General features: G+C 43.9%; 1 protein-coding gene across 1 annotated transcript in view; it reads left to right on the top strand.

The window, feature by feature from the left end:
- LOC136008472 (dynein axonemal heavy chain 5-like) overlaps window positions 1-22,566 on the top strand; it is a 176,741-nt gene that overhangs the window by 59,259 nt on the left and 94,916 nt on the right. The window contains exons 42-44 of the mRNA XM_065667810.1: window positions 8,586-8,764; window positions 16,214-16,401; window positions 17,623-17,817. Of these exons, the coding sequence (XP_065523882.1) occupies window positions 8,586-8,764; window positions 16,214-16,401; window positions 17,623-17,817 (562 nt within the window). The remainder of the gene's footprint in view (window positions 1-8,585; window positions 8,765-16,213; window positions 16,402-17,622; window positions 17,818-22,566) is intronic.

Raw genomic sequence — 22,566 nt, 5'->3', positions numbered from 1 at the left:
AAGCTGCAGGGATTGATGGCTATCCACTGTCATATATTAAAAAGGTATTTGAAGTAGAGATGTTTTTAGTGTCGGCATGGGAAATTTAAGTACCTAAGCCATGTTGCATAAGAACAGATTTCATTCCCCTTATAGGCTTTTTCTATTTCAATATTTTTATAACTACTATATGGACTTGTATGACCTTCTGATAAATTTCAGGTAATGATATCTCTGTTTTCCATTAATCAGCTTGGAGTCAAGTGCTGTTTGGCTAATGATTTTGTGTTCAGAAAGATTCCTGAAACACACGCTAAATATACATTGGTGGTAGTACGTTGTATTAAGATAGTGTGTTTGAAATTGTGTGCTCTTAAACATTATGTCAGACACAGACCATGTCATGACAGACACAAAAAATGAAATAGAAGTGAAGCTCTGTTTAGGACTTGTGTTATGTGTGCATTTTGTCCTTGCTTCATTTTCAGTAGCAGAATTCTTAGGAGTGGTATTTTTTCTGTATTAACTGACTGACTGTTAGCTGATTACTGAGTAATAGGTGATAAAGCATTATTACTACTATTAGATTAGAATGAGTATTATGTTGTTTTATAGGAAGTGATACTAGCTGGTATCATTTGGGTTTCTTCAGTGCCCATTTTCTCTCCACAGATATATAATAAAGCTATTGACTTTATAGATTGGATTTTTTTAGTGTTAAAATGGGCTTACTGAGATTGTGGAGCGTGTAGGTTAGACCTAACAGTCTTCCTATATGCTTCAGTAGTCTCCACACCATCTCATGATGCTGGGACTTAAACCTGAGGATGTAAACCCAGGATGGAGGCTGAAGCAGATGATTCTAGGATTCACGATCCCTTCATTTCTTCCTCTACTGCCCATTACAATCTTTCCTCTTGGCCCTTCTCCTGGATGTCAAAGACCTCATGTGACTGGCAGCACTGCTTTGGTTTGGCATGCTGGTAGGGAAATGACAAGAACAGCAGCTGCTTCTAGTTCCTGTGCCTTCCCATTGCCAGATCAGAGAGCCCGTCGTGTGTGCTCTGGGGAGAGAGTAGGAGGATGGGAGAGAAAAGCAGAAACCCAGTGGGTCTGGGTGCTGCAGAATGAGGCTGAGTTATGGAAGGGTGGCATGTGATTAGTGTGAAAAAATTATGATATTGCAGTATTTTGGTATTCAGCATTTATAATTCACCTATGCATTTCCCGGGCTGTTGCAGTCATTGCTGTGCTGAATGCCTGCTTTTCTGCAGGTGGAGCAAATGTGGTACCTGGTAACTCAGCTTCAGTGTGCAAACAGAGTGACTAAGGACTTTCCACATGGAATTATAGCCATTTCTGCCCCCTTCCTCAGCTCTGTATAATACAGCTGCTATGGTGTCCTGGGTTTACCAGGAGCCGTTTTGCTCCTTCTTAGTAACTGGTGCAAGCTCTGTGTTTTGACTTCCAGCCTGGGCAGAGAGCTGATAATACCGATTGTTTTTAATTGTTGCTAAGTAATGTTTATTCTGGCCAAGGACTCTGTGAGTCTCATGCTCTGCTGGGGACGAGGGAGGCCGGGAGGAAGCAGAGACAGGACACCTGACCCAAACTAGCCAAAGAGGTATTCCATACCATAGCACGTCATGCCTGGAGGGGGAACTGGAAGTTACCCGGAAGAGGCAGGCTCTGGCGCTTCGGGGGGGTCGAACTCGTTCGGCGGTGGTATCGTATTCTCTTGTTATTTTCTCTTATCAATATTATCATTTGTGGTAGCAGCAGTGGTTTGTGTTATACCTTAGTTACTGGGCTGTTCTTATCTCAACCCGTGGGAGTTACATTCTCCTGATTTTCCTCCCCATCCCTCCGGGAGTGGGGAGGGTCGGGGGGGGGGGTGAGTGGACGACCTGTGTGGATTGGTTTAAACCACGACAGTTCTTTTTGGCGCCCAACGTGGGGCACGAAGGGTTGAGATAACGACAGATCTGACCAGATTAATAGTCACTCATCACAATGCTGATTTATTGGCTCTCAAAGCTGTTCCTCTGGGTCTCACAGGTTCAGAACTCTGTACATTACATAGAGCCGGTATTTGCTGTGGTAATGTTTTTCAAGTGTGGGGCGTGGGCTAAGGTTATCTCATTGTATTTTTTTATAATGACTTGCAATACAATAGAATCATTGATCATGAAACTGATCGGTCTTATGCTCCCAGTGTGGTCACCACCTTTATACTTTGGGAGGTATATAATACAGGTGCTTAGCAATTTCACATCTTTTTCCTCCTTCTCGGGTGGTCAACCTGCGAAGGAAACACTCTTTTACCCTCTTAGCCCCCCTCTCAGACCAGCTACAGCATCATTTGAGAGTTTTGAAGTTCTTGAATGGCCTTTTAATATTGTTGAGACCTGTTTCCTGATTGTGATGGGGATTTCCATGTTGGCCCGCATACGGAGTGTGTTTTGCCCACAACCATCTCGTCTGATTTCAAGAGTTAAGCAGAGTCAGGTTTGGGCCTTGTCTGGGGTTAAACGACGATATAGGAGGACCAAGAGATTTTCCCCGGGGCTGGACAGCCATGAGTGGCAGGGTGTGTGGGATAGCATGGGCAAGTATCTAGGTCAGTGGGCTCCTCCAGTACTTTGGAATTTCACCACCGAACAAGTGCAAAATCCGGAAGAATTAGTAAAACACTTAAATGAGGTGTGTGGTCAGTCTGGCCATACCAGAGATGGACAAATCACGGCAACGTGCTGGGGCTTGGCCTATGCTTACAGGGCTTTGTTCAACACTATCCAGCACCTTCAAAAGGAAAAAAATGCCCCTGCATCTGAGGGCAAAGCAACAGTCAGTGCAGCTACTCCAGCTCCAAGTACAGCAGCTACACCACCCCCAGCGACGAGTACAGTCGCTACCCAAACTCTGGCTGCAATAGACAGCACGGCTACCCCAGCTCCAAGTACAGCGGCTACACCATCCTCAGCGACAAGTACAGTTGCTACCCAAACTTTGGCTGCAACAAATAGCACGGCTACCCCAGCTCCAAGCACAGCAGCTACACCACCCTCAGCGACAAGTACAGTAGCTACCCAAACTTTGGCTGCAACAGACAGCATGGCTACCCCAGCTCCAAGTACAGCAGCTACACCATCCTCAGCGACAAGTACAGTTGCTACCCAGACTTTGGCTGCAACAGACAGCACGGCTACCCCAGCTCCAAGTACAGCAGTTACACCATCCCCAGCGACAAGTACAGTTGCTACTCAAACCACAGTGAAAATCACTGTAGCTAAACCAGAGGATCAATTTGTACCAATATCAGTTGCCCCTGTACGCAAGAGAAAAAGCAAAAAGGAGGCAAGAAGGGTGAAGCAAGATGAAGAAACAATGTATTCACCACCTGGTCCAGAATCTGAGGAGGAGTCATCATCGCATGATGACGAAGAAGAAGAAGAGGTGACTTCTCGACCTCGGACCTCAACTGAACTACGGAATATGCGAAAAGATTTTACCCGTCAACCAGGGGAGCACATCATCACCTGGTTGCTCCGATGCTGGGACAATGGGGCCGATGGTCACGAACTAGAAGGTAGTGAAGCCAAGCAGCTGGGATCACTTGCTAGAGAAGGGGGAATTGACAAAGCAATTGCAAGAGAGAAAAAGTCCCTCAGTCTTTGGAGGCGGCTCTTGGCAGCTGTGAAAGAAAGGTTTCCATACAAGGATGATGTTATGAGTCGTTCGGCTAAGTGGACTACTTTAGACAAAGGCATCCAGTCTCTGAGGGAATCAGCCATCGTAGAGATGATCTATCACATCAAGCCAAATAATGGGGATGTACCCATAGACCCAGATGAAGTCGAATGTACACGACCCATGTGGCGAAAACTAACACGGAATGCACCGTCATCATATGCCCATTCATTGGCAACAGTAACCTGGAATGATATAGTACCACTGACAGTGGATGAAATGATTCATAAACTCCGAGAGTTCGAAGACAACCTCACCCCTTCCATCATCTCAGCTGTGGAAAAACTGTCCCAGGATCTCAAACAATTGAGGGACGATCTATCTGATTTATCCAGCTCCTCACGTGTACCAACACACGTCTCAGCTATTAACAAAAGGCGTCCTATTCTTCGAGAGAGAAGATACAGGAGGTATACGCCACGGGCCACCCTATGGTTTTATCTGCGGGATCACGGAGAAGACATGACAAAGTGGGACGGAAAACCTACTTCAGTTTTGGAGGAACGAGTGGGCGAATTGAAGAGGGGAGCAAGGCCCAAGACTCATCATCCCACGAGAGCTGCGGCTTCAGTCTCTGGTGAGCAGGCCCCCAGATGGAGTGGAAGAGCTGACTTTACTCCAGCTCCTGTGATAGCGAAGAATAATCCCTTTCAATATGACTTAAGTGTTCAAAGTTGTGATGACTATTAGAGGGGCCCTGCCTCCAGCCAGGTGGAGGTAGGGGATAATCGGATTTACTGGACTGTGTGGGTCAAATGGCCTGGCACATCAGTCCCACAGAAGTATAAGGCTTTAGTAGATACCGGTGCACAGTGTACCCTAATGCCGTCAAGCTGTCAAGGTGTGGAACCCATCTATATTTCTGGAGTGACAGGAGGATCCCAAGAGTTGACTGTATTGGAGGCTGAAATTAGCCTAACTGGGAGGAAATGGCAAAAGCACCCCATTGTGACTGGTCCAGAGGCTCCATGCATCCTGGGCATAGACTACCTCAGGAGAGGGTACTTCAAAGACCCCAAAGGGTACCGATGGGCTTTTGGTATTGCTGCTTTGGAGACTGAGGAAATTGAGCAGCTGTCCACCTTGCCTGGTCTCTCAGAGGACCCTTCTGTTGTGGGGTTGTTGAAAGTTGAAGAACAACAAGTGCCAATCGCGACCACAACAGTGCACCGACGGCAATATCGCACCAACCGAGACTCCCTGATTCCTATCCATCAGCTGATTCGTAGACTGGAGAGTCAGGGAGTGATCAGCAGGACCCGCTCACCCTTTAATAGCCCCATATGGCCAGTGCGAAAGTCCAACGGAGAGTGGAGACTAACAGTAGACTATCGTGGCCTGAATGAAGTCACACCGCCATTGAGTGCTGCCGTACCGGACATGCTAGAACTTCAGTATGAATTAGAGTCAAAGGCAGCCAAGTGGTATGCCACAATTGATATTGCCAATGCATTTTTCTCAATTCCTTTGGCAGCAGAGTGCAGGCCACAGTTTGCTTTTACTTGGAGGGGAGTCCAGTTCACTTGGAATCGACTGCCCCAGGGGTGGAAACACAGCCCTACCATCTGCCATGGACTGATCCAGACTGCACTGGAACAGGGGCAAGCTCCAGAACACCTGCAATACATTGATGACATTATCGTGTGGGGCGATACAGCGGAAGAAGTCTTTGAGAAAGGGAGGAAAATAATCCAAATCCTGCTGAAAGCCGGTTTTGCCATAAAACGGAATAAGGTCAAGGGACCTGCACAAGAGATTCAATTTTTAGGAATAAAGTGGCAAGACGGACGTCGCCAGATCCCCACAGATGTGATCAACAAGATAACAGCAATGTCTCCACCAACTAATAAGAAAGAAACACAAGCTTTCTTGGGTGCTGTGGGGTTCTGGAGAATGCACATCCCAAATTACAGTTCGATTGTAAGCCCTCTCTATCATGTGACCCGGAAGAAGAATGATTTTAAATGGGGTCCTGAGCAACAACAAGCCTTTGAACAAATTAAACGTGAGATAGTTCATGCAGTAGCCCTCGGACCAGTCCGGACTGGGCCAGATGTCAAAAATGTACTGTACACCGCAGCTGGGGAAAATGGTCCTACCTGGAGCCTTTGGCAGAAAGCCCCAGGGGAGACTCGAGGTCGACCCCTTGGTTTTTGGAGCCGGGGGTACAAAGGATCTGAGGGCAGCTATACCCCAACTGAGAAAGAGATACTGGCAGCCTATGAAGGGGTTCGAGCTGCTTCGGAAGTGATTGGCACTGAAGCACAGCTCCTCCTGGCACCCCGGTTGCCTGTACTGGGCTGGATGTTCAAAGGCAGGGTCTCCTCTACACACCACGCAACTGATGCTACATGGAGTAAATGGGCTGCACTAATTACACAGCGTGCTCGAATAGGAAATCCTAGTCGTCCAGGCATTCTAGAAGTCATCATGGACTGGCCAGAGGGCAAAAATTTTGGAATGTCACCAGAGGAGGAGGTGATGCGTGCTGAAGAGGCTCCACCATATAACGAACTGTCAGAAAGTGAAAAACAGTATGCCTTGTTTACTGATGGGTCCTGCCGTATTGTGGGAAAGCATCGGAGATGGAAGGCAGCCGTATGGAGTCCTCGGCGACAAGTTGCAGAAACTGCGGAGGGAGAGGGCGAATCAAGTCAATTTGCCGAGGTGAAAGCCATCCAGTTGGCCCTGGACATTGCTGAACGAGAAAAGTGGCCAGTACTTTATCTCTACACTGACTCATGGATGGTGGCAAATGCGCTGTGGGGATGGTTGCAGCAATGGAAGCGAAGCAACTGGCAACGCAGAGGTAAACCCATCTGGGCTGCTGCACTGTGGCAAGATATCGCTGCCCGGGTGCAGAACCTGGTGGTGAAGGTACGCCATGTAGATGCACATGTACCCAAGAGTCGGGCCACTGAGGAACACCAGAACAACCAACAAGTGGATAAAGCTGCTAAAATTGAAGTGGCTCAGATGGACTTAGACTGGCAACGTAAAGGTGAATTATTTTTGGCCCGGTGGGCCCATGACGCTTCAGGCCATCAGGGCAGAGATGCAACATCCAGATGGGCCCGTGACCGAGGGGTGGACTTAACAATGGACACTATTGCCCAAGTTATTCATGACTGTGAAACATGTGCTGCAATTAAACAAGCCAAACGGTTAAAGCCTCTCTGGTATGGAGGACGATGGCTGAAGTACAAATATGGGGAGGCCTGGCAGATTGACTATATCACACTCCCACCAACCCGCCAAGGCAAGCGTCATGTCCTTACCATGGTGGAAGCAACCACCGGATGGCTTGAAACATACGCTGTGCCCCACACCACCGCCCGGAATACTATCCTGGGCCTTGAGAAACAGATTTTGTGGCGACATGGCACCCCAGAGAGAATTGAGTCAGACAATGGGACTCATTTCCGGAATAACCTTATAGACACTTGGGCCAAAGAGCATGGCATTGAGTGGGTATATCACATCCCTTACCATGCACCAGCCTCTGGGAAAATCGAACGGTACAATGGGCTGTTAAAAACCACACTGAGAGCAATGGGTGGGGGAACTTTCAAGCATTGGGATACACACTTACCAAAGGCCACCTGGTTGGTTAACACTAGAGGATCAGTCAATAGAGCTGGCCCAGCCCAGTCAGAACTTTTACATATTGTAGAGGGGGACAAAGTTCCTGTGGTGCATATGAAGAATTTGCTGGGGAAGACAGTCTGGGTTATTCCTGCTTCAGGTAAAGGCAAACCCACTCGTGGGATTGCTTTTGCTCAGGGACCCGGATATACTTGGTGGGTAATGCAGGAAAACGGGGAAGTCCGATGTATACCTCAAGGGGATTTGATTTTAGGGGAAAACAGCCAATGAACTTAATTGTGTGCTGTTGCCTGCTGTGTAATACTTTTAGAGACCATCAATTAGATGTTTTCAGGTTACCAGTGACTGGCCCTGACTTCCCTCCAACCGTCATCCCAACAAAGAATGAATTCTGATAGAACCAGACAAGTTCTGCAGTGAAGAATTATCACCAGCAGGCAACAATCCAACACTGCACACAGCTTTTCCTGCCCTGAAAAGACTGTTACAAAGGATGGAACCTGACATCATGGACCGAATGGACTCAGCAGCTTTATAAGGACTGGTCTATGCACTAAGAGTGTACTGAGATAAGACTGATGGTATACTGAAAAATGTGGGATCTGAGCATGATGTGAATGGTATGGAATAAGGGGTGGATACTGTCCTGGGTTTACCAGGAGCCGTTTTGCTCCTTCTTAGTAACTGGTGCAAGCTCTGTGTTTTGACTTCCAGCCTGGGCAGAGAGCTGATAATACCGATTGTTTTTAATTGTTGCTAAGTAATGTTTATTCTGGCCAAGGACTCTGTGAGTCTCATGCTCTGCTGGGGACGAGGGAGGCCGGGAGGAAGCAGAGACAGGACACCTGACCCAAACTAGCCAAAGAGGTATTCCATACCATAGCACGTCATGCCTGGAGGGGGAACTGGAAGTTACCCGGAAGAGGCAGGCTCTGGCGCTTCGGGGGGGTCGAACTCGTTCGGCGGTGGTATCGTATTCTCTTGTTATTTTCTCTTATCAATATTATCATTTGTGGTAGCAGCAGTGGTTTGTGTTATACCTTAGTTACTGGGCTGTTCTTATCTCAACCCGTGGGAGTTACATTCTCCTGATTTTCCTCCCCATCCCTCCGGGAGTGGGGAGGGTCGGGGGGGGGGGTGAGTGGACGACCTGTGTGGATTGGTTTAAACCACGACATATGGTTACATTAATGAACTTCAAGCAGTTAATAGCCGGAAAAGGCTGATAGAACCGTTTGTTCTGTCTGTAGGTGTTACATTACTCTGGCGCAGGCTCTGGGCATGAGTATGGGTGGTGCACCAGCAGGACCTGCAGGGACAGGGAAAACAGAAACAACTAAAGACATGGGAAAATGCCTGGGAAAGTATGTTGTTGTTTTCAATTGTTCTGACCAAATGGACTACAGAGGACTTGGCCGTATCTATAAAGGTAAGAAATAATCTGGTTTGTTCATTTTAGAGTCATAAGGTTTTGTCTCTTTATTAGTGAGTTAGCAGTGATTAGTAGGGTATTTTCTTTTCTGTTACCTCTTATTTCCAGACACTCTTCAACTTTTTCTGATATTTGATACTCCTTTTTTTTCCCCTTTTTAATTCCTGCATGCTTTCCAATCTTTTTTAAAATTCTTAGAAGGCGTTTCCTCTCTATGTCATGTTTTCATTTTTAATCCTTCCTACTGATTTTATTTATTCCTCTATCCCACCATTCCAAGCACAGAGGATATTTAACCCTCCCTTGCCATTTTTGTATCAACCAAGACAAGCAAATACGAAACTCAATAATGTTCTGCAAGGCAGGGAAGCATGCAAATTGGTGCAATGTCTTATTTTGAACTTTAGAACTTTTTTGGCACCAGAACGATGAGATAGTGACCTAACTGATAACTTTTCATGATAAGCAGAGCCCATTTTGCTGTATGATTCTTGCATCATGTGAGGACCAGGTCTGTAGGATAACTACTGATTGGAGCGGGAGTGTTGTCACATTACTTAGACATGGTTAAAGATCTCTTTAGTCCTGTCTTTTATTTTCTGTTTTTACTCCATTTCTCTATTTGGTTACCCTAATATGTCCCATATGGGGACAGAAATTAAAGCACAGTATGACAGTTCACAAGAGAATTAGAATCATAGAATCATAGAATAGCTACGGTTGGAAAGGACCTCAAGATCATCTAGTTCCAACTCCCCTGCCATGGGCAGGGACACCTCACACTAAACCATCCCACACAAGGCTTCATCCAACCTGGCCTTGAACACCGCCAGGGATGGAGCACTCACAACCTCCCTGGGCAACCGATTCCAGTGCCTCACCACCCTAACAGAAAAGAACTTCTTCCTTATATCCAACCTAAACTTCCCCTGTTTAAGTTTTAACCCGTTACCCCTTGTCCTGTCACTACAGTCACTAGTGAAGAGTCCCTCCCCAGCATCCCTATAGGTCCCCTTCAGATACTGGAAGGCTGCTGTGAGGTCTCCACGCAGCCTTCTCTTCTCCAGGCTGAACAGCCCCAACTTCCTCAGCCTGTCTTCATACGGGAGGTGCTCCAGTACCCTGATCATCCTCGTGGCCCTCTTCTGGACTTGTTCCAGCAGTTCCATGTCCTTTTTATGTTGAGGACACCAGAACTGCACACAATACTCCAGGTGAGGTCTCACAAGAGCAGAGTAGAGGGGCAGGATCACAGAATCACAGAATCCCAAGGGTTGGAAGGGACCTAAAAAGATCATCTAGTCCAACCCCCCTGCAAGAGCAGGGTAACCTACAGTACATCACACAGGAACTTGTCCAGGCGGGCCTTGAATATCTCCAGTGTAGGAGACTCCACAACCCCCCTGGGCAACCTGTTCCAGTGCTCTGTCACTCTTACAGTAAAGAAGTTCTTCCTGATGTTAACGTGGAACTTCCTATGTTCCAGTTTACACCCATTGCCCCTTGTCCTATCACTGGATATCACTGAAAAAAGCCTAGCTCCATCATCCTGACACCTACCCTTTACATATTTGTAAACATTGATGAGGTCACCCCTCAGTCTCCTCTTCTCCAAGCTAAAGAGACCCAGCTCCCTCAGCCTCTCCTCATAAGGGAGATGTTCCACTCCCTTAATCATCTTTGTGGCTCTGCGCTGGACTCCTTCAAGCAATTCCCTGTCCTTCTTGAACAGAGGGGCCCAGAACTGGACGCAATATTCCAGATGCAGCCTCACCAAGGCTGAGTAGAGGGGGAGGAGAACCTCTCTTGACCTACTAACCACTCCCTTTCTAATGCACCCTAAGATGCCATTTGCCTTCTTGGCCACAAGAGCACATTGCTGGCTCATGGTCATCCTCCTATCCACCAGGACCCCCAGGTCCCTTTCCCGTTCACTACTTTCCAGCAGGTCAACCCCCAACCTGTACTGGTACATGGGGTTGTTCTTCCCCAGATGCAAGACTCTACACTTGCCCTTGTTAAATTTCATCAAGTTTCTCCCCGCCCAACTCTCCAGCCTGTCCAGGTCTCGCTGAATGGCAGCACAGTCCTCTGGTGTGTCAGCCACTCCTCCCAGTTTTGTGTCATCAGCAAACTTGCTGAGGGTGCACTCAGTTCCCTCATCCAGGTCATTGATGAAAATATTAAACAGCACCGGTCCCAGCACCGACCCCTGAGGAACTCCACTAGTCACAGACCTCCAGCTAGATTCTGCGCCATTGACCACAACTCTCTGCCTTCTTCCTTTCAACCAGTTCTCGATCCACCTCACTACTTGATCGTCAAGCCCACACTTCCTTAGCTTATCTATGAGGATGCTGTGGGAGACAGTATCAAATGCCTTACTGAAATCAAGAAAAACTACATCTACCGCTCTACCATCATCCCTCCACCTAGTCACTTCCTCATAGAAGGCTATAAGGTTGGTCATACATGACTTCCCCCTCATAAAACCATGTTGGCTGTTCTTAATGACCCCCTCATCCTTGATATGCCTAGTGATGGAGTCAAGAATAAGTTGTTCCATCATCTTTCCAGGGATGGAGGTAAGGCTGACCGGTCTATAATTACCCGGGTCCTCCTTCTTGCCCTTCTTATAGATTGGTGTGACCTTTGCCATCCACCAATCCTCAGGCACCTCGCCCGTTTCCCACGACTTACCAAAGTTGATGGAAAGTGGCCTAGCAATGACCTCCGCCAGCTTTTTTGGACCTGCTGGTCACGCTCCTTTTGATGCAGCCCAGGATACGGTTGGCTTTCTGGGCTGTGAGCGCACACTGCCGGCTCATGTTCATTTTCTCATCGACCAGCACCCCCAAGTCCTTCTCTACAGGGCTGCTCTGTATCTCTTCTTTGCCCAATCTGTAGCTGTGCCTGGGATTGCTCCGACCCAGGTGTAGGACCTTGCACTTGTCGTGGTTGAACTTCATAAGGTTGGCATCAGCCCACCTCACAAGCATGTCAAGGTCCCTCTGGATGGCATCCCTTCCCTCCAGCATATCAACCGGACCACACAGCTTGGTGTCATCGGCAAACTTGCTGAGGGCGCACTCAATCCCACTGTCCATGTCAGCAACGAAGATGTTAAACAAGACCGGTCCCAACACCGATCCCTGAGGGACACCACTCGTTACCGGTCTCCAGCCGGACATCGAGCCATTGACCACAACTCTTTGTGTGCAGCCATCCAGCCAGTTCTTTATCCACCGAGTGGTCCATCCATCAAATTGCTGTCTCTCCAATTTAGAGAGAAGGATGTCGTGTGGGACAGTGTCAAACGCTTTGCACAAGTCGAGGTAGATGACATCAACTGCTTTACCCTTATCCATCAATTCTGTAGCCCCATCATAGAAGGCCACCAAATTGGTCAGGCAGGATTTCCCCTTAGTGAAGCCATGCTGGCTGTCACCAAGCACCTTGTTGTTTTTCATGTGCCTTAGCATGCCTTCCAGGAGAATGTGCTCCCAAGATTTTACCAGGCACAGAGGTGAGACTGACTGGTCTGTAATTCCCCGGGTCTTCCATTTTCCCCTTCTTGAAAATGGGGGTTATATTTCCCTTTTTCCAGTCATCGGGAACTTCACCTGACTGCCATGATTTTTTCAAATATGATGGACAGTGGCTTAGCAACTTCATTTGCCAGCTCCTTCAGGACCCGCGGATGGATTCCATCACGTCCCACGGACTTGTGTGCGTTCAGATTTTGAAGATGGTCTCGAACCAGATCCTCTCCTACAGTGGGCCCAAGGTCTTCATTCTCACAGTCCCTGCGTCTACCTTCTAAGAACTGGGTGGTGCAGTCAGAGCCTTTGCCAGTGAAGACTGAGGCGAAGAAGTCATTCAGAACCTCAGCCTTCTCCAAATCCATGGTAGCCAGTTCTCCTGAAAGCTTCCTCAGGGGGCCTATTTTGTCCCTAGTCTGTTTTTTGTTTGCTACGTACCTGTAGAATCCCTTCCTATTATCCTTAACATCCCTGGCTAGGTTTAATTCTAACTGGGCCTTAGCCTTCCTAACCTGGTCCCTAGCTTCCCGGACAACATCCCTGTACTCTACCCAGGCCGCCTGTCCTTGCTTCCATTTTTTATAAGCCTCTTTTTTCTTTGAATTTTCCTCAGCAGCTCCTTATCCATCCAAGGAGGTCTCCTGGCCCTCCTGCTGCACTTCCTTCTTGTTGGGATGCAGCACACCTGAGCTTGTAGCAGGTGATCCTTGAATATCAGCCAACAGTCTTGGGCCCCCCTGCCCTCCAGGGCTATATCCCATGGAACCTTACTAAGCAGGCTCCTGAAGAGGCCAAAGTCTGCTCTTTTGAAGTCCAGGGCAGTGGGCTTGCTACTTGCTCTTCTCACTCTCCTGGGGATCTCAAATTCGACCATCTCGTGATCACTGCATCCAAGGCTGCCCTGGAGTACCACATTCTCAACAAGCCCTTCCCTGTTGGTGAGCACAAGGTCAAGCATGGCACCTCTCCTTGTCGGCTCCTCTATTACTTGCAGAAGGAAGTTGTCTTCCACACAATCGAGGAACCTCCTGGATTGCTTGTGCCGTGCAGTGCCATTGTTCCAACAGATGTCAGGATGGTTGAAATCCCATTGTCTCTAAGCTGTTTTGTGGTTGACAGTTTACTTGCTGTGCCTTTGCTTGTGTGTGGATGTATACATAGGTATGTATTTTCTTTCTTTTCATTTTTTCTTTTAAAAGCCACCAGAATGAAATAATTTGCAAGAACTGAATTTATTCAAAGCTGTGGGACATTGGCCTTGGCTGAGAGCCTGGTTTCCTAACTCCGTGCAGCAGGTGGCATTACAGAACAAATGATTAATTAATTTTATTTTTCCCCAAAGAAAAATTGTTGGGTTAGAATTGAACCTCACCGTTCTATAGAGAACATCATTCCCAGACCCTTTAATATACAGATAGTCAGTGTAAGAGACAATATTATATGGAAAAAAAATCTCAGTTAAAGAATATCCATCTTTAGGCTTTTTCCTTGTTGCATCCTAAAGAGTAGATGTTGATGTTCGGGGTTTTTTTTTCTGTTTGAGCCCAGGATAACCACCACACAGGCAAGGGCAAGGACTCCATTAGTCATGGCACAGTCCCACAGTGCCTGAGCAGGGCAGGCTGGTGACAGCTTGTTCTGTCAGCTGACCAGTGACCATCAGTCAAGGTAAAATAATAAGCTGAGCCCAGGGTCCATCCAGGGACATCAGTCAGAACAGCAGGTGTCAGGGATGAAGGTAAGACTATGGATAGTTCTGGGGTGCTCCAGGAAGTGCAATCAGCAAGTCAGGATAACAGGAGATAGAACTATTCCCAGCCTTACATACAACATAGGTAAGGTCTGCCTGAGATGAAATGGAGCTTCTGGACTGGAAGACAGAGGGTTGTGGGTAGAAGTCCCAGGTTAAGACTGGAGTGGGCAGTTAAGGCCTGCTGCTACATCCAGGGCCATGATATTCCTTAGTTAAAGGACTTGCTGCTACACCAGTGAAGTCAAGGAACATTCTTAATTTGTTTTTCAAGGCAGTAGGAATGAGGTTTTCATGTTTTAAATTTGGTATATATCTGTAGAATTACTTTAGTCTTTGCTTCATTATGGTGTTGTGGTATTTGTATATATTCCATTTGCTTTTAGATTTTGTAATGAAGTCCATGTGAATTTTTTTTCTTTTCAAATTATTTTCTTTTGGAGTATTCCTTATAATATCACAGAAATTAGTTGGCAGCTCTTTAGGAAAAAGATTACATATGGAAATGAACTGAATTTCATGGGAGATCTGCAGTATTGCCCTGGCTGAATCCAATCTAAAGGAGCCATTTTTGGCTGTACTATGACTGGTTTTGGTCTGGTGTGACTCCACTAATGTTGTTGAAGAGTCCTTCCCAAATTACATGGGTAAAAAAGACCAATCAGTGCAACAGTATTAAAAGAAGTGGTTGATGGAGGTAAAAAAATGAATGTAAGAATTATTTTTATAGTTTTTTTCTTTTTGTGCTATCTGCAAAAACTGTCAGGTATTGATTTGGCTATCACAGTTGGTCACAGTAGAAGAAAGGACAGCACGGAAGAGGGATAGAGGAGAAACATAAAAGGGACTTCAAGGGGATTTAGAGTAAGATGATAGTTCCTAGAAGAATGTCTAAAAGAGAAAGAGAAGATCAGACAAAGAACAGCAGAGAGAAGGGAAGAAGGATATTATGAGCAGAACAGGCCAGAGACAGACAAAAGAAGAGAAAACATGAAAGAGGAAACAAAACAAAGTGAAAAAGTATGTATTAATAGTAGTATTATTGATTTTGAGCACTTTTTCTTCCATTATCTTAAGTGTCTTAAAGAGTTAACATTATACATAAAACCTCCATTGATTTATTTTACTAGTGCTATAGGCATTGCCATATATGATACGGGGACTCAAGGCAGCTCTAGGCACAAGTTGTTCAATATTACAAACACACCTATGCCTTTTCCTGGACATGTGCTTTTTCTCTGCATTTAGCACTGCCTTCAAACAGCTTAAGCCAAACCGAGCTTTACTAGTCCAGTGGATTGAATTAAACATCCCTGAAAATCTGTTTATAGCACCAGTTAAAATACTGATCCAGGTCCTTGCTTGACCCAGGCAATAGGAAATACTAGTCTAGTGTGGGTTTTGGGAAGAGAGCAGATGGTATCCATGAAGTTCCTGCAGAGATTTACTAACCTTTGTCTCTTGTGAAATGGACGTGGAACAGCAGAGGAACACATAGCTTTCCCACTACTGCCCTGGAATGCTGCCACTGTAGACTTTCCTATTTCAATCCTGCTAACATGATACAGAAGGAGGAGTACTTGACTCTCCCAAAAGACATGATATTTATGAATACTAATGTCTGTCTAGAACTCCGTATTCTGTTCCAAATAAGTTTTAAGTGTGACATCAGATTCCTCTCTCTTGAAGAGCAGGATGCTATTCTCCAACAATTTTTGACCCATGAATTAATTGTTATAAATTGTTACAATGCTTCTGTCACAAATGTAGTGACTTTTCATTTGATTCTATGCCTTCATTTAGGTAAGTGTCTCTCAAGCTCATCTTTGACAATTTCACACTCTGCATAGATGAGTTTCCGTGCTATATGCATACTTATGCTACTAGGCACTATAGAGAGTGTTATTGAACACTTTTTATCTTATGGTTGTTGTATATCTTTCTTCCAAGGGGTAATTCTTGTTCTGGGTGTCATTAACACACAGCCCAGTTTATTCTGAGTTTTTACTTCTTACTTTACTCTGTGTTCATACTCTCTGTTCTTCTCATGTTGCATTAAGTTGTATAAAACATGCTACATTTTATATATAAATTATTCATGTTTGATCTTATATATTAACCAAATTTATATTTTTTTTGGTTTTGCTTTTTTAGGTTTAGCTCAGTCAGGTGCATGGGGTTGCTTCGATGAATTCAACCGCATTGAACTGCCAGTTTTATCAGTAGCTGCTCAGCAGATATATATTGTACTTCAGTGTAAGAAAAATAAGAAACCTCAGTTCGTCTTCACTGATGGCGATGTTGTGGACCTGGACAGAGAATTTGGTATATTTCTGACTATGGTATGTGTGTGGATATGTGTAAATGGCACCATTGTGAAAAATCTTTCCTGTTTCATTTCCTGTTGAAATTTCCCTGTTGAAATAGTTAAAACTGTCTGTTAGAAAATAGTGACTACAATTTGAACAATAATTTGGTCGAATGATAATGATGATATTTCATCTTGCCCACATTTTTAATCGGAATTCTGGACTTGAGGTATGCAATTATCATTAACTACATGTTCTAAGGCCTTTCTAGTTGAATATTTGACAGATTGAGACTAAACTCAACCCTCTCAATTGTTACTCAAAGTTTGCCAAAATAAAACAGAAGTAATTGAACACTTCAAGGACTACTGTAGTCGGTCTGGTCGGTATTTCACCACCTGTGAAGGACTTTTGACCACAATCTGTCTATATGACAGCATGAAGGAAACCACTCACACTCTGGTTCCCTGGCCTCCTGAAGATTTATCTTTGGTGCCTGTGGACTGCTTCTAGCAAGTGCAGAAGACAAAGCAGCAGGGAAGTGTAAGAATACCTTAAAAGCATCTTTGTATCTGCCCCTCGTTAGCTGTAGACTACATACGCACAACTCAAAATAGAAGCATTTGTCTTTATTTTAAGCATTCCTACCTTTGAAAAGGCGTTAATGTTGTGAATTTGAAAAAATGTCAATTTGAAAAAGATGACAGATCAGTGGCATACAAAGGCCAGTGTGAAGACAGTTTGGAAACAGCTGGAAGAATGCAAGAAGTTATCACTGCATAGCCAATGATTACTGTTGTCACAACTGAGTGGTGCAGTAGTCACATGAATGACTTACACATCTTCAGTGAAAGGTCAGATCCGTTAGTTTAAATTATATTCAGTAATAGCTTGCATCGCTTGGCTGAGCTTGGCTGTCTTTACACTGAAATGGTCTGGGAATGCTCACAAAGGACAGTAACCTCCAGCACTGGAGCACCATCAAGACATGAAGAACTAGTAATTTAAAACATCTCCAACAAGATCTGTAAGTGGCTGTCTATGTGTGTCTTGGGCATCTCCAAATAAGATGTAATACCACGTACTTCATAAACTGCTGTTTTCAGGCAACTGTGTAGTGATATATAATTGAGACATGCTCAAGTTACCCTTTGTAATCTGCTCCTGTGCTTGCCAAATTATTATCAGGAAGGATAAACCTTCCTATCCTGCTTTCATTATATAAAATTTTATTGTATATTTTTTGTTTTTCAGAACCCTGGCTATGCAGGACGACAGGAGCTCCCAGAAAATTTGAAGATCCAGTTTCGCACAGTTGCTATGATGGTGCCTGACCGTAGCATTATTATGCGAGTCAAGCTGGCAAGTGCTGGTTTCCGAGACAACCAAGTCCTTAGTCGAAAATTCTATACACTCTACAAACTTTGTGAAGAGCAGTTATCTAAACAGGTAAAATAAATATTTGTCCAACTGTAAGCTGTCACTCGATGGGTATGTAGAGAATATACTTTCATAGAACATATAATTATTTTTACACTTGTGAACCTATTCATTTTTTATGGTTTTCAGTTTCAAGTTCTAGAAACAGTCTGAAATCATCATGTTGCTTTTATTTTTCATGCTAATTTGTGTAGTAAAGGAAATCTGATTTGTGATTCTTGAGCAGAGTGCAGTTATTGGAGAAGTTATGAGGAATGGTGTATATTGTTTTGCTGAAATTAGTAGAGGACACATTTTTCAGTCTCCTCACTTACAAAGATTAGATCTATTGGAGAGGCAGTGTAAGAACTGTAAGTAACTGAAGAGTGCCCAGCTGGCACTGCCTGGCTGAGCACTACCAGAAAAGTGCTGTTCTGTTTGGTATACGGTATTTAAGGAGAAACAGAGGATAAAGCTGATCTTCAGAACAGGACTAGTTGTTGCCTTTTGAATGCCCTGTGCTGACTGTCCACTAGAGGATCTCAAAGAGAAATCATATGAACGTTAGATAAGTTGCAGTTCAAATGTCTGCTTTGGTTGGGTCCTAACAAACGTGGGCATATTGGCTACATTTTCCATCATATTATTTCAGTTCTATACTACATAATTTATTAGTGATTATGTGGACTTCCATGTGGAAATCTTGGACTACACTAGAATAGCATAATGGTGCATCGTATTGCCCTCATACTTCAGAATTAAGACACTAAAGTACAGATTTGGATTTTCTCTTCCCTTCTCCATACCTCTGCAATCTCACTCTCAATATATATAACCTAACTGGAGTCCAGTTAATTTTTCTCAGATTTATTTTTCTGGAGGGTTTTACTCACCAGCTTTATGTTGTAGACTGGCTTCTGAAGGGTCATAGTTGCTATTGGCTTCCCTGTAATATTGCACAGGGTGTCTCCATTAGACTTCAAGTTAGTTTGTAGGCAATATGAATCACCCTATGTTGATTTAACATCGCTGATGTTTGTCCATTTGTTGTTCTCCAAACTACTCTGTCAGTCCTGTCATCTGCCTGTGTTTTATGGTTACCAGGCTTATAGGCTGTATCTGTCACAAGATCATTTTCCAACAACAATCTCTTAAATGGAATTTGTGGACATTGTTTAGGAAAATTTGTGTATGCACAGTTTCAACAATTAGCAACATAGCTTGTCTCTGGAGTATTGAATATGGATCTCTTTTATTCCTTATGCTTGGCCTCAGTAGGATAGAATTTTCTCACTGCCTCAGTTTGTATAGTCATTTTTGTCCTGGGTATGATTTTTAACTTCACTGTGGAAGAGACATTTAAGCAGACATGAGAAATTCAGCCATCTACTTCTGCAAGAGTGATTTGCTTGTTTTGTGTTATCAAGGGTGTTGGAACTGGTTCACTCTTGGACAGAGGACTTAAAAGTAACATACACCCCCAAACAAAACAAAACTTCTTTTAACTGTTTAAACACTGTACAATATTTTGTACATGAACATTGCTGCATCTGCACCAAGAGTTTCTCTGTGTAGTCTGGTCATTTGGGCAGCAGAAACTGCCCTGGAGTCTCTGAGACAGCAATATTCTGCACTCAGCATGTTAATCAACATATTGAAGCATCTAAGTGGTGCTTATCATTTGTCCTGGGGATTGCAGAAACTGCCTGGAGGACTCTATGGAGCAGTCTGAAATTCTCATCTAGATAACTCCTGTACCAATTAGTTAAATGCTTTGTTGTGAAGGCACGTAGCTCAATCAACTTGTCTCAGGTCAGTCATTTGCTCATCTCTGCTGATGCTAGCAAGGGAGTTCCTTGATATTAATTAATGGAAATTAATGAACAAGTGCTCTACATGTGCACATGCTCACAGCCCTCTCACCCAGATACATCGTATATATATATTTGAATTTTATGCTCTTGTAACTTGAATTCCATAGTGAGGACCAGGACTTACAAAGATAAGGCTCCAGCTATTGGAAGAAAGATTCATCAGCTTCTTCCTCATTGGGAAGTTTGTAGCACACATCTGCGACAATGTTGATTTGCCCTCTAATCCTAACCCAAATACTCTCAAACAGTTTGTCAGCCATCCTAAGGCAATGTATTACCGCGCTCTTTCACTTCAAAGGACAGCTCCCCACCCAGCCCTTCTGGCTTGTCCTTCCTAAAGAACCCGTATCCATCTGTTGCATCAATCCAGTCTTGTAAGCTATCTCGCCACGTTTCTTCCATGCTAGTTAGACTGTAGCCCTGTAACTGCACACAGAGCTCTGATTTTAAATCTTTAGTTCCCACTGCATGCATTAGTGATCAGGCACTTCAGATTGCCCCCTGCTTGTGCTGGTTACCCAAGAAGTATGTGAGATCTTCTGCTGTAATGCTGTTTTCTTGGCCCTTCCTTATCTATCTGTATGCATATACTTGAGATGGGCCAATTTCCACACGTGAAATGCATCACTCTTGAGATCTCTCTTGTCCATCTCAGGCTGCATCTTTTGCTTTTCAGTTGAGTCCAACACTTCCTCACTTTAATGTGAGTTTTTGTCTCCCTCCCCCATCATTCATAGTTAATTGCAGTAGTAATGGAATATTTTGAAAGACTTGTCAAAGCTGTTGGTGAAGTTTATTGTAGTTTGGGGAATACATCTGATGAAACGTGGTAATATGTAGAGTGAGATCTAATGAGTTCATCTGATTAGGTATGGGAGTCCCATGAGCTAGAGAGTTTTTCTATTTCTAAAAGTACAGTGAGACACAAATTGCTTTTGTCTAGCCAGAAAACTAGAACTATATAGTACAGGCAGGCTTTCTTAAAGGTATATTGATCTGTCTTTCCCAGTGGAATTTATTTATTTAAATTTGTAATTGTAAATTTTAATTTCAAGTAAGTACTGCTGGGTATCTGGGCAGTTGACTAGAAAGAACAGGGTCACATAAAGCATCAATACAATAGGAAATAGCAGAACACTGATTTCAGCAAATGTGATATATATTAACAGAGGAAAGTAAAAACAGACAAACACTCACCAGCTGAACTTACTTCCCACAAAATCTAAGAAGAATTTGCCAGAAGGACTACATAGAGTGCTTCAGACATTTTACACACACGAATGCAGACTCTGTAGAAAGAACAACTCTGACTCACAAGTAGCCAAAGGCATCTCGAGTGACTATCATCTCCTTCAGAAAAAGAAATACGTATAAAAGTCAAGACGTATACGTATAAGGAAGAGTCCTTAGCAAACTTAGGAAGCCCAACATGTCCACAACAGTGCCCCCAAGGCTGAATTATTTGCCTTTGTCACAGGACTTCTAGCCAAAGTTGCCTAATGTCTCCTTTCACAAAGCCTCACCCAGATTAGGGAAAACCATAGAAACTAGAAAGAAAAACCTAAAAAGCTTGAAAGCAAATGAGGCCATAATCCCTTTTTTTGAGGATCATCTGTTCGAAGTGCTTTCATATGGAGAAAACCACTGATGCCCCTCTTTTTATTTTGCCTACAACAGCAAACTATGCTTCTGCTATTGAGATTATTTGCAGATTTTTAATTCTTCCTTACAAGAGCATCAGGTACAGCACTGCAGTCCATTTTGTCCAAGTGCAATCATATTCCTGCTATTAAAACATGTATCAAAGAAATAGCTCATAATCCACATTTACCAGTAAATTCTGGGTGTTCTGTGATATTCCTGAGATATAAAGCAGCTGTAAAACTAGCAAACTTACTAAGATGTTGGTCACTTTGAACCACCCCTCATGTAGGTCAGCTGGAATGCACCAGGAAGCCTGTCTTTAAAAGTCATTTCAGTTTATACTTAATTTTACAAAGGGTATGACAATATTTCTTAACATTTAATGAAGTCATCACTTCTGTAGAATCACAGACTCGTAAATTGAAAGGCACCTCCAGAGGTCACTGTGTTCAACTTCTAGCTCAGTATGGGTCAATTTAGAGCAGGTTGCTAAGACACTTGTTGAGTTTTGAATATCTCCAAGAGGATGAAGATATTTAGTCACTCTGGGAACCTTTTCTGTGTTTGACCACTCTCATTCATTTCCTTATGCAGACTGTTGCAAATTCCCATGTTGCAAATTTTGACCATTGTCTCTTTTCTTTCACTTGATCATCCTTTGCTGGTCTTATTCCAGTATGTCAGTGATTGTTATCTAGCATGAAGAAAAAGAAATATAACAGACATTGTCATGATTCTGGATATTTCACCAGGATGTATCATTTACTAAATGATATTGGACTTCATCATCAACATACAATTATCCTTCCAAACTTCATATAAAGTTGTTAATATTTTTATCTTAATGTCCATCTGCAAATGAGATTTCCTGACACTACCTGAATGAATATTTGTATCTGACTTCTTCAACTCATAACAACTTGTCACCTTGACTGAGTAATAGAAAATGAGTCTAGATAGAGCATTGAGGGGTCATCCATTTATATTTCTGAAGGAAAAAATTTTTTAGCTAAATAATTTGCTATAAATGTTTGTGACTCCCCATAATATTTTCCATTGACAGCCTGCAGTTTCCCAGGCAATTGGTTCTAAACTTTCATTTTCCTTATGGTCAACAAGTTTTCTCTAAAAGTTAATTTGAATATCCCTTGCTGTAGTCAAGTAAATAATTTCTTTTCCTTTCTTTTAATTTCTAATCCTTCTGTCTTCCTTTTTGCAGATATTTTTTGCATGTCAAATACTTTCATCATAACTCATCCTA

This window comes from Lathamus discolor, chromosome 2 (assembly GCF_037157495.1).
Source record: "Lathamus discolor isolate bLatDis1 chromosome 2, bLatDis1.hap1, whole genome shotgun sequence".
NCBI lineage: Eukaryota > Metazoa > Chordata > Aves > Psittaciformes > Psittacidae > Lathamus > Lathamus discolor.
The sequence above is the reverse complement of the archived record's forward strand: the minus strand, read 5'-3'. Positions and strand labels throughout refer to the sequence as shown.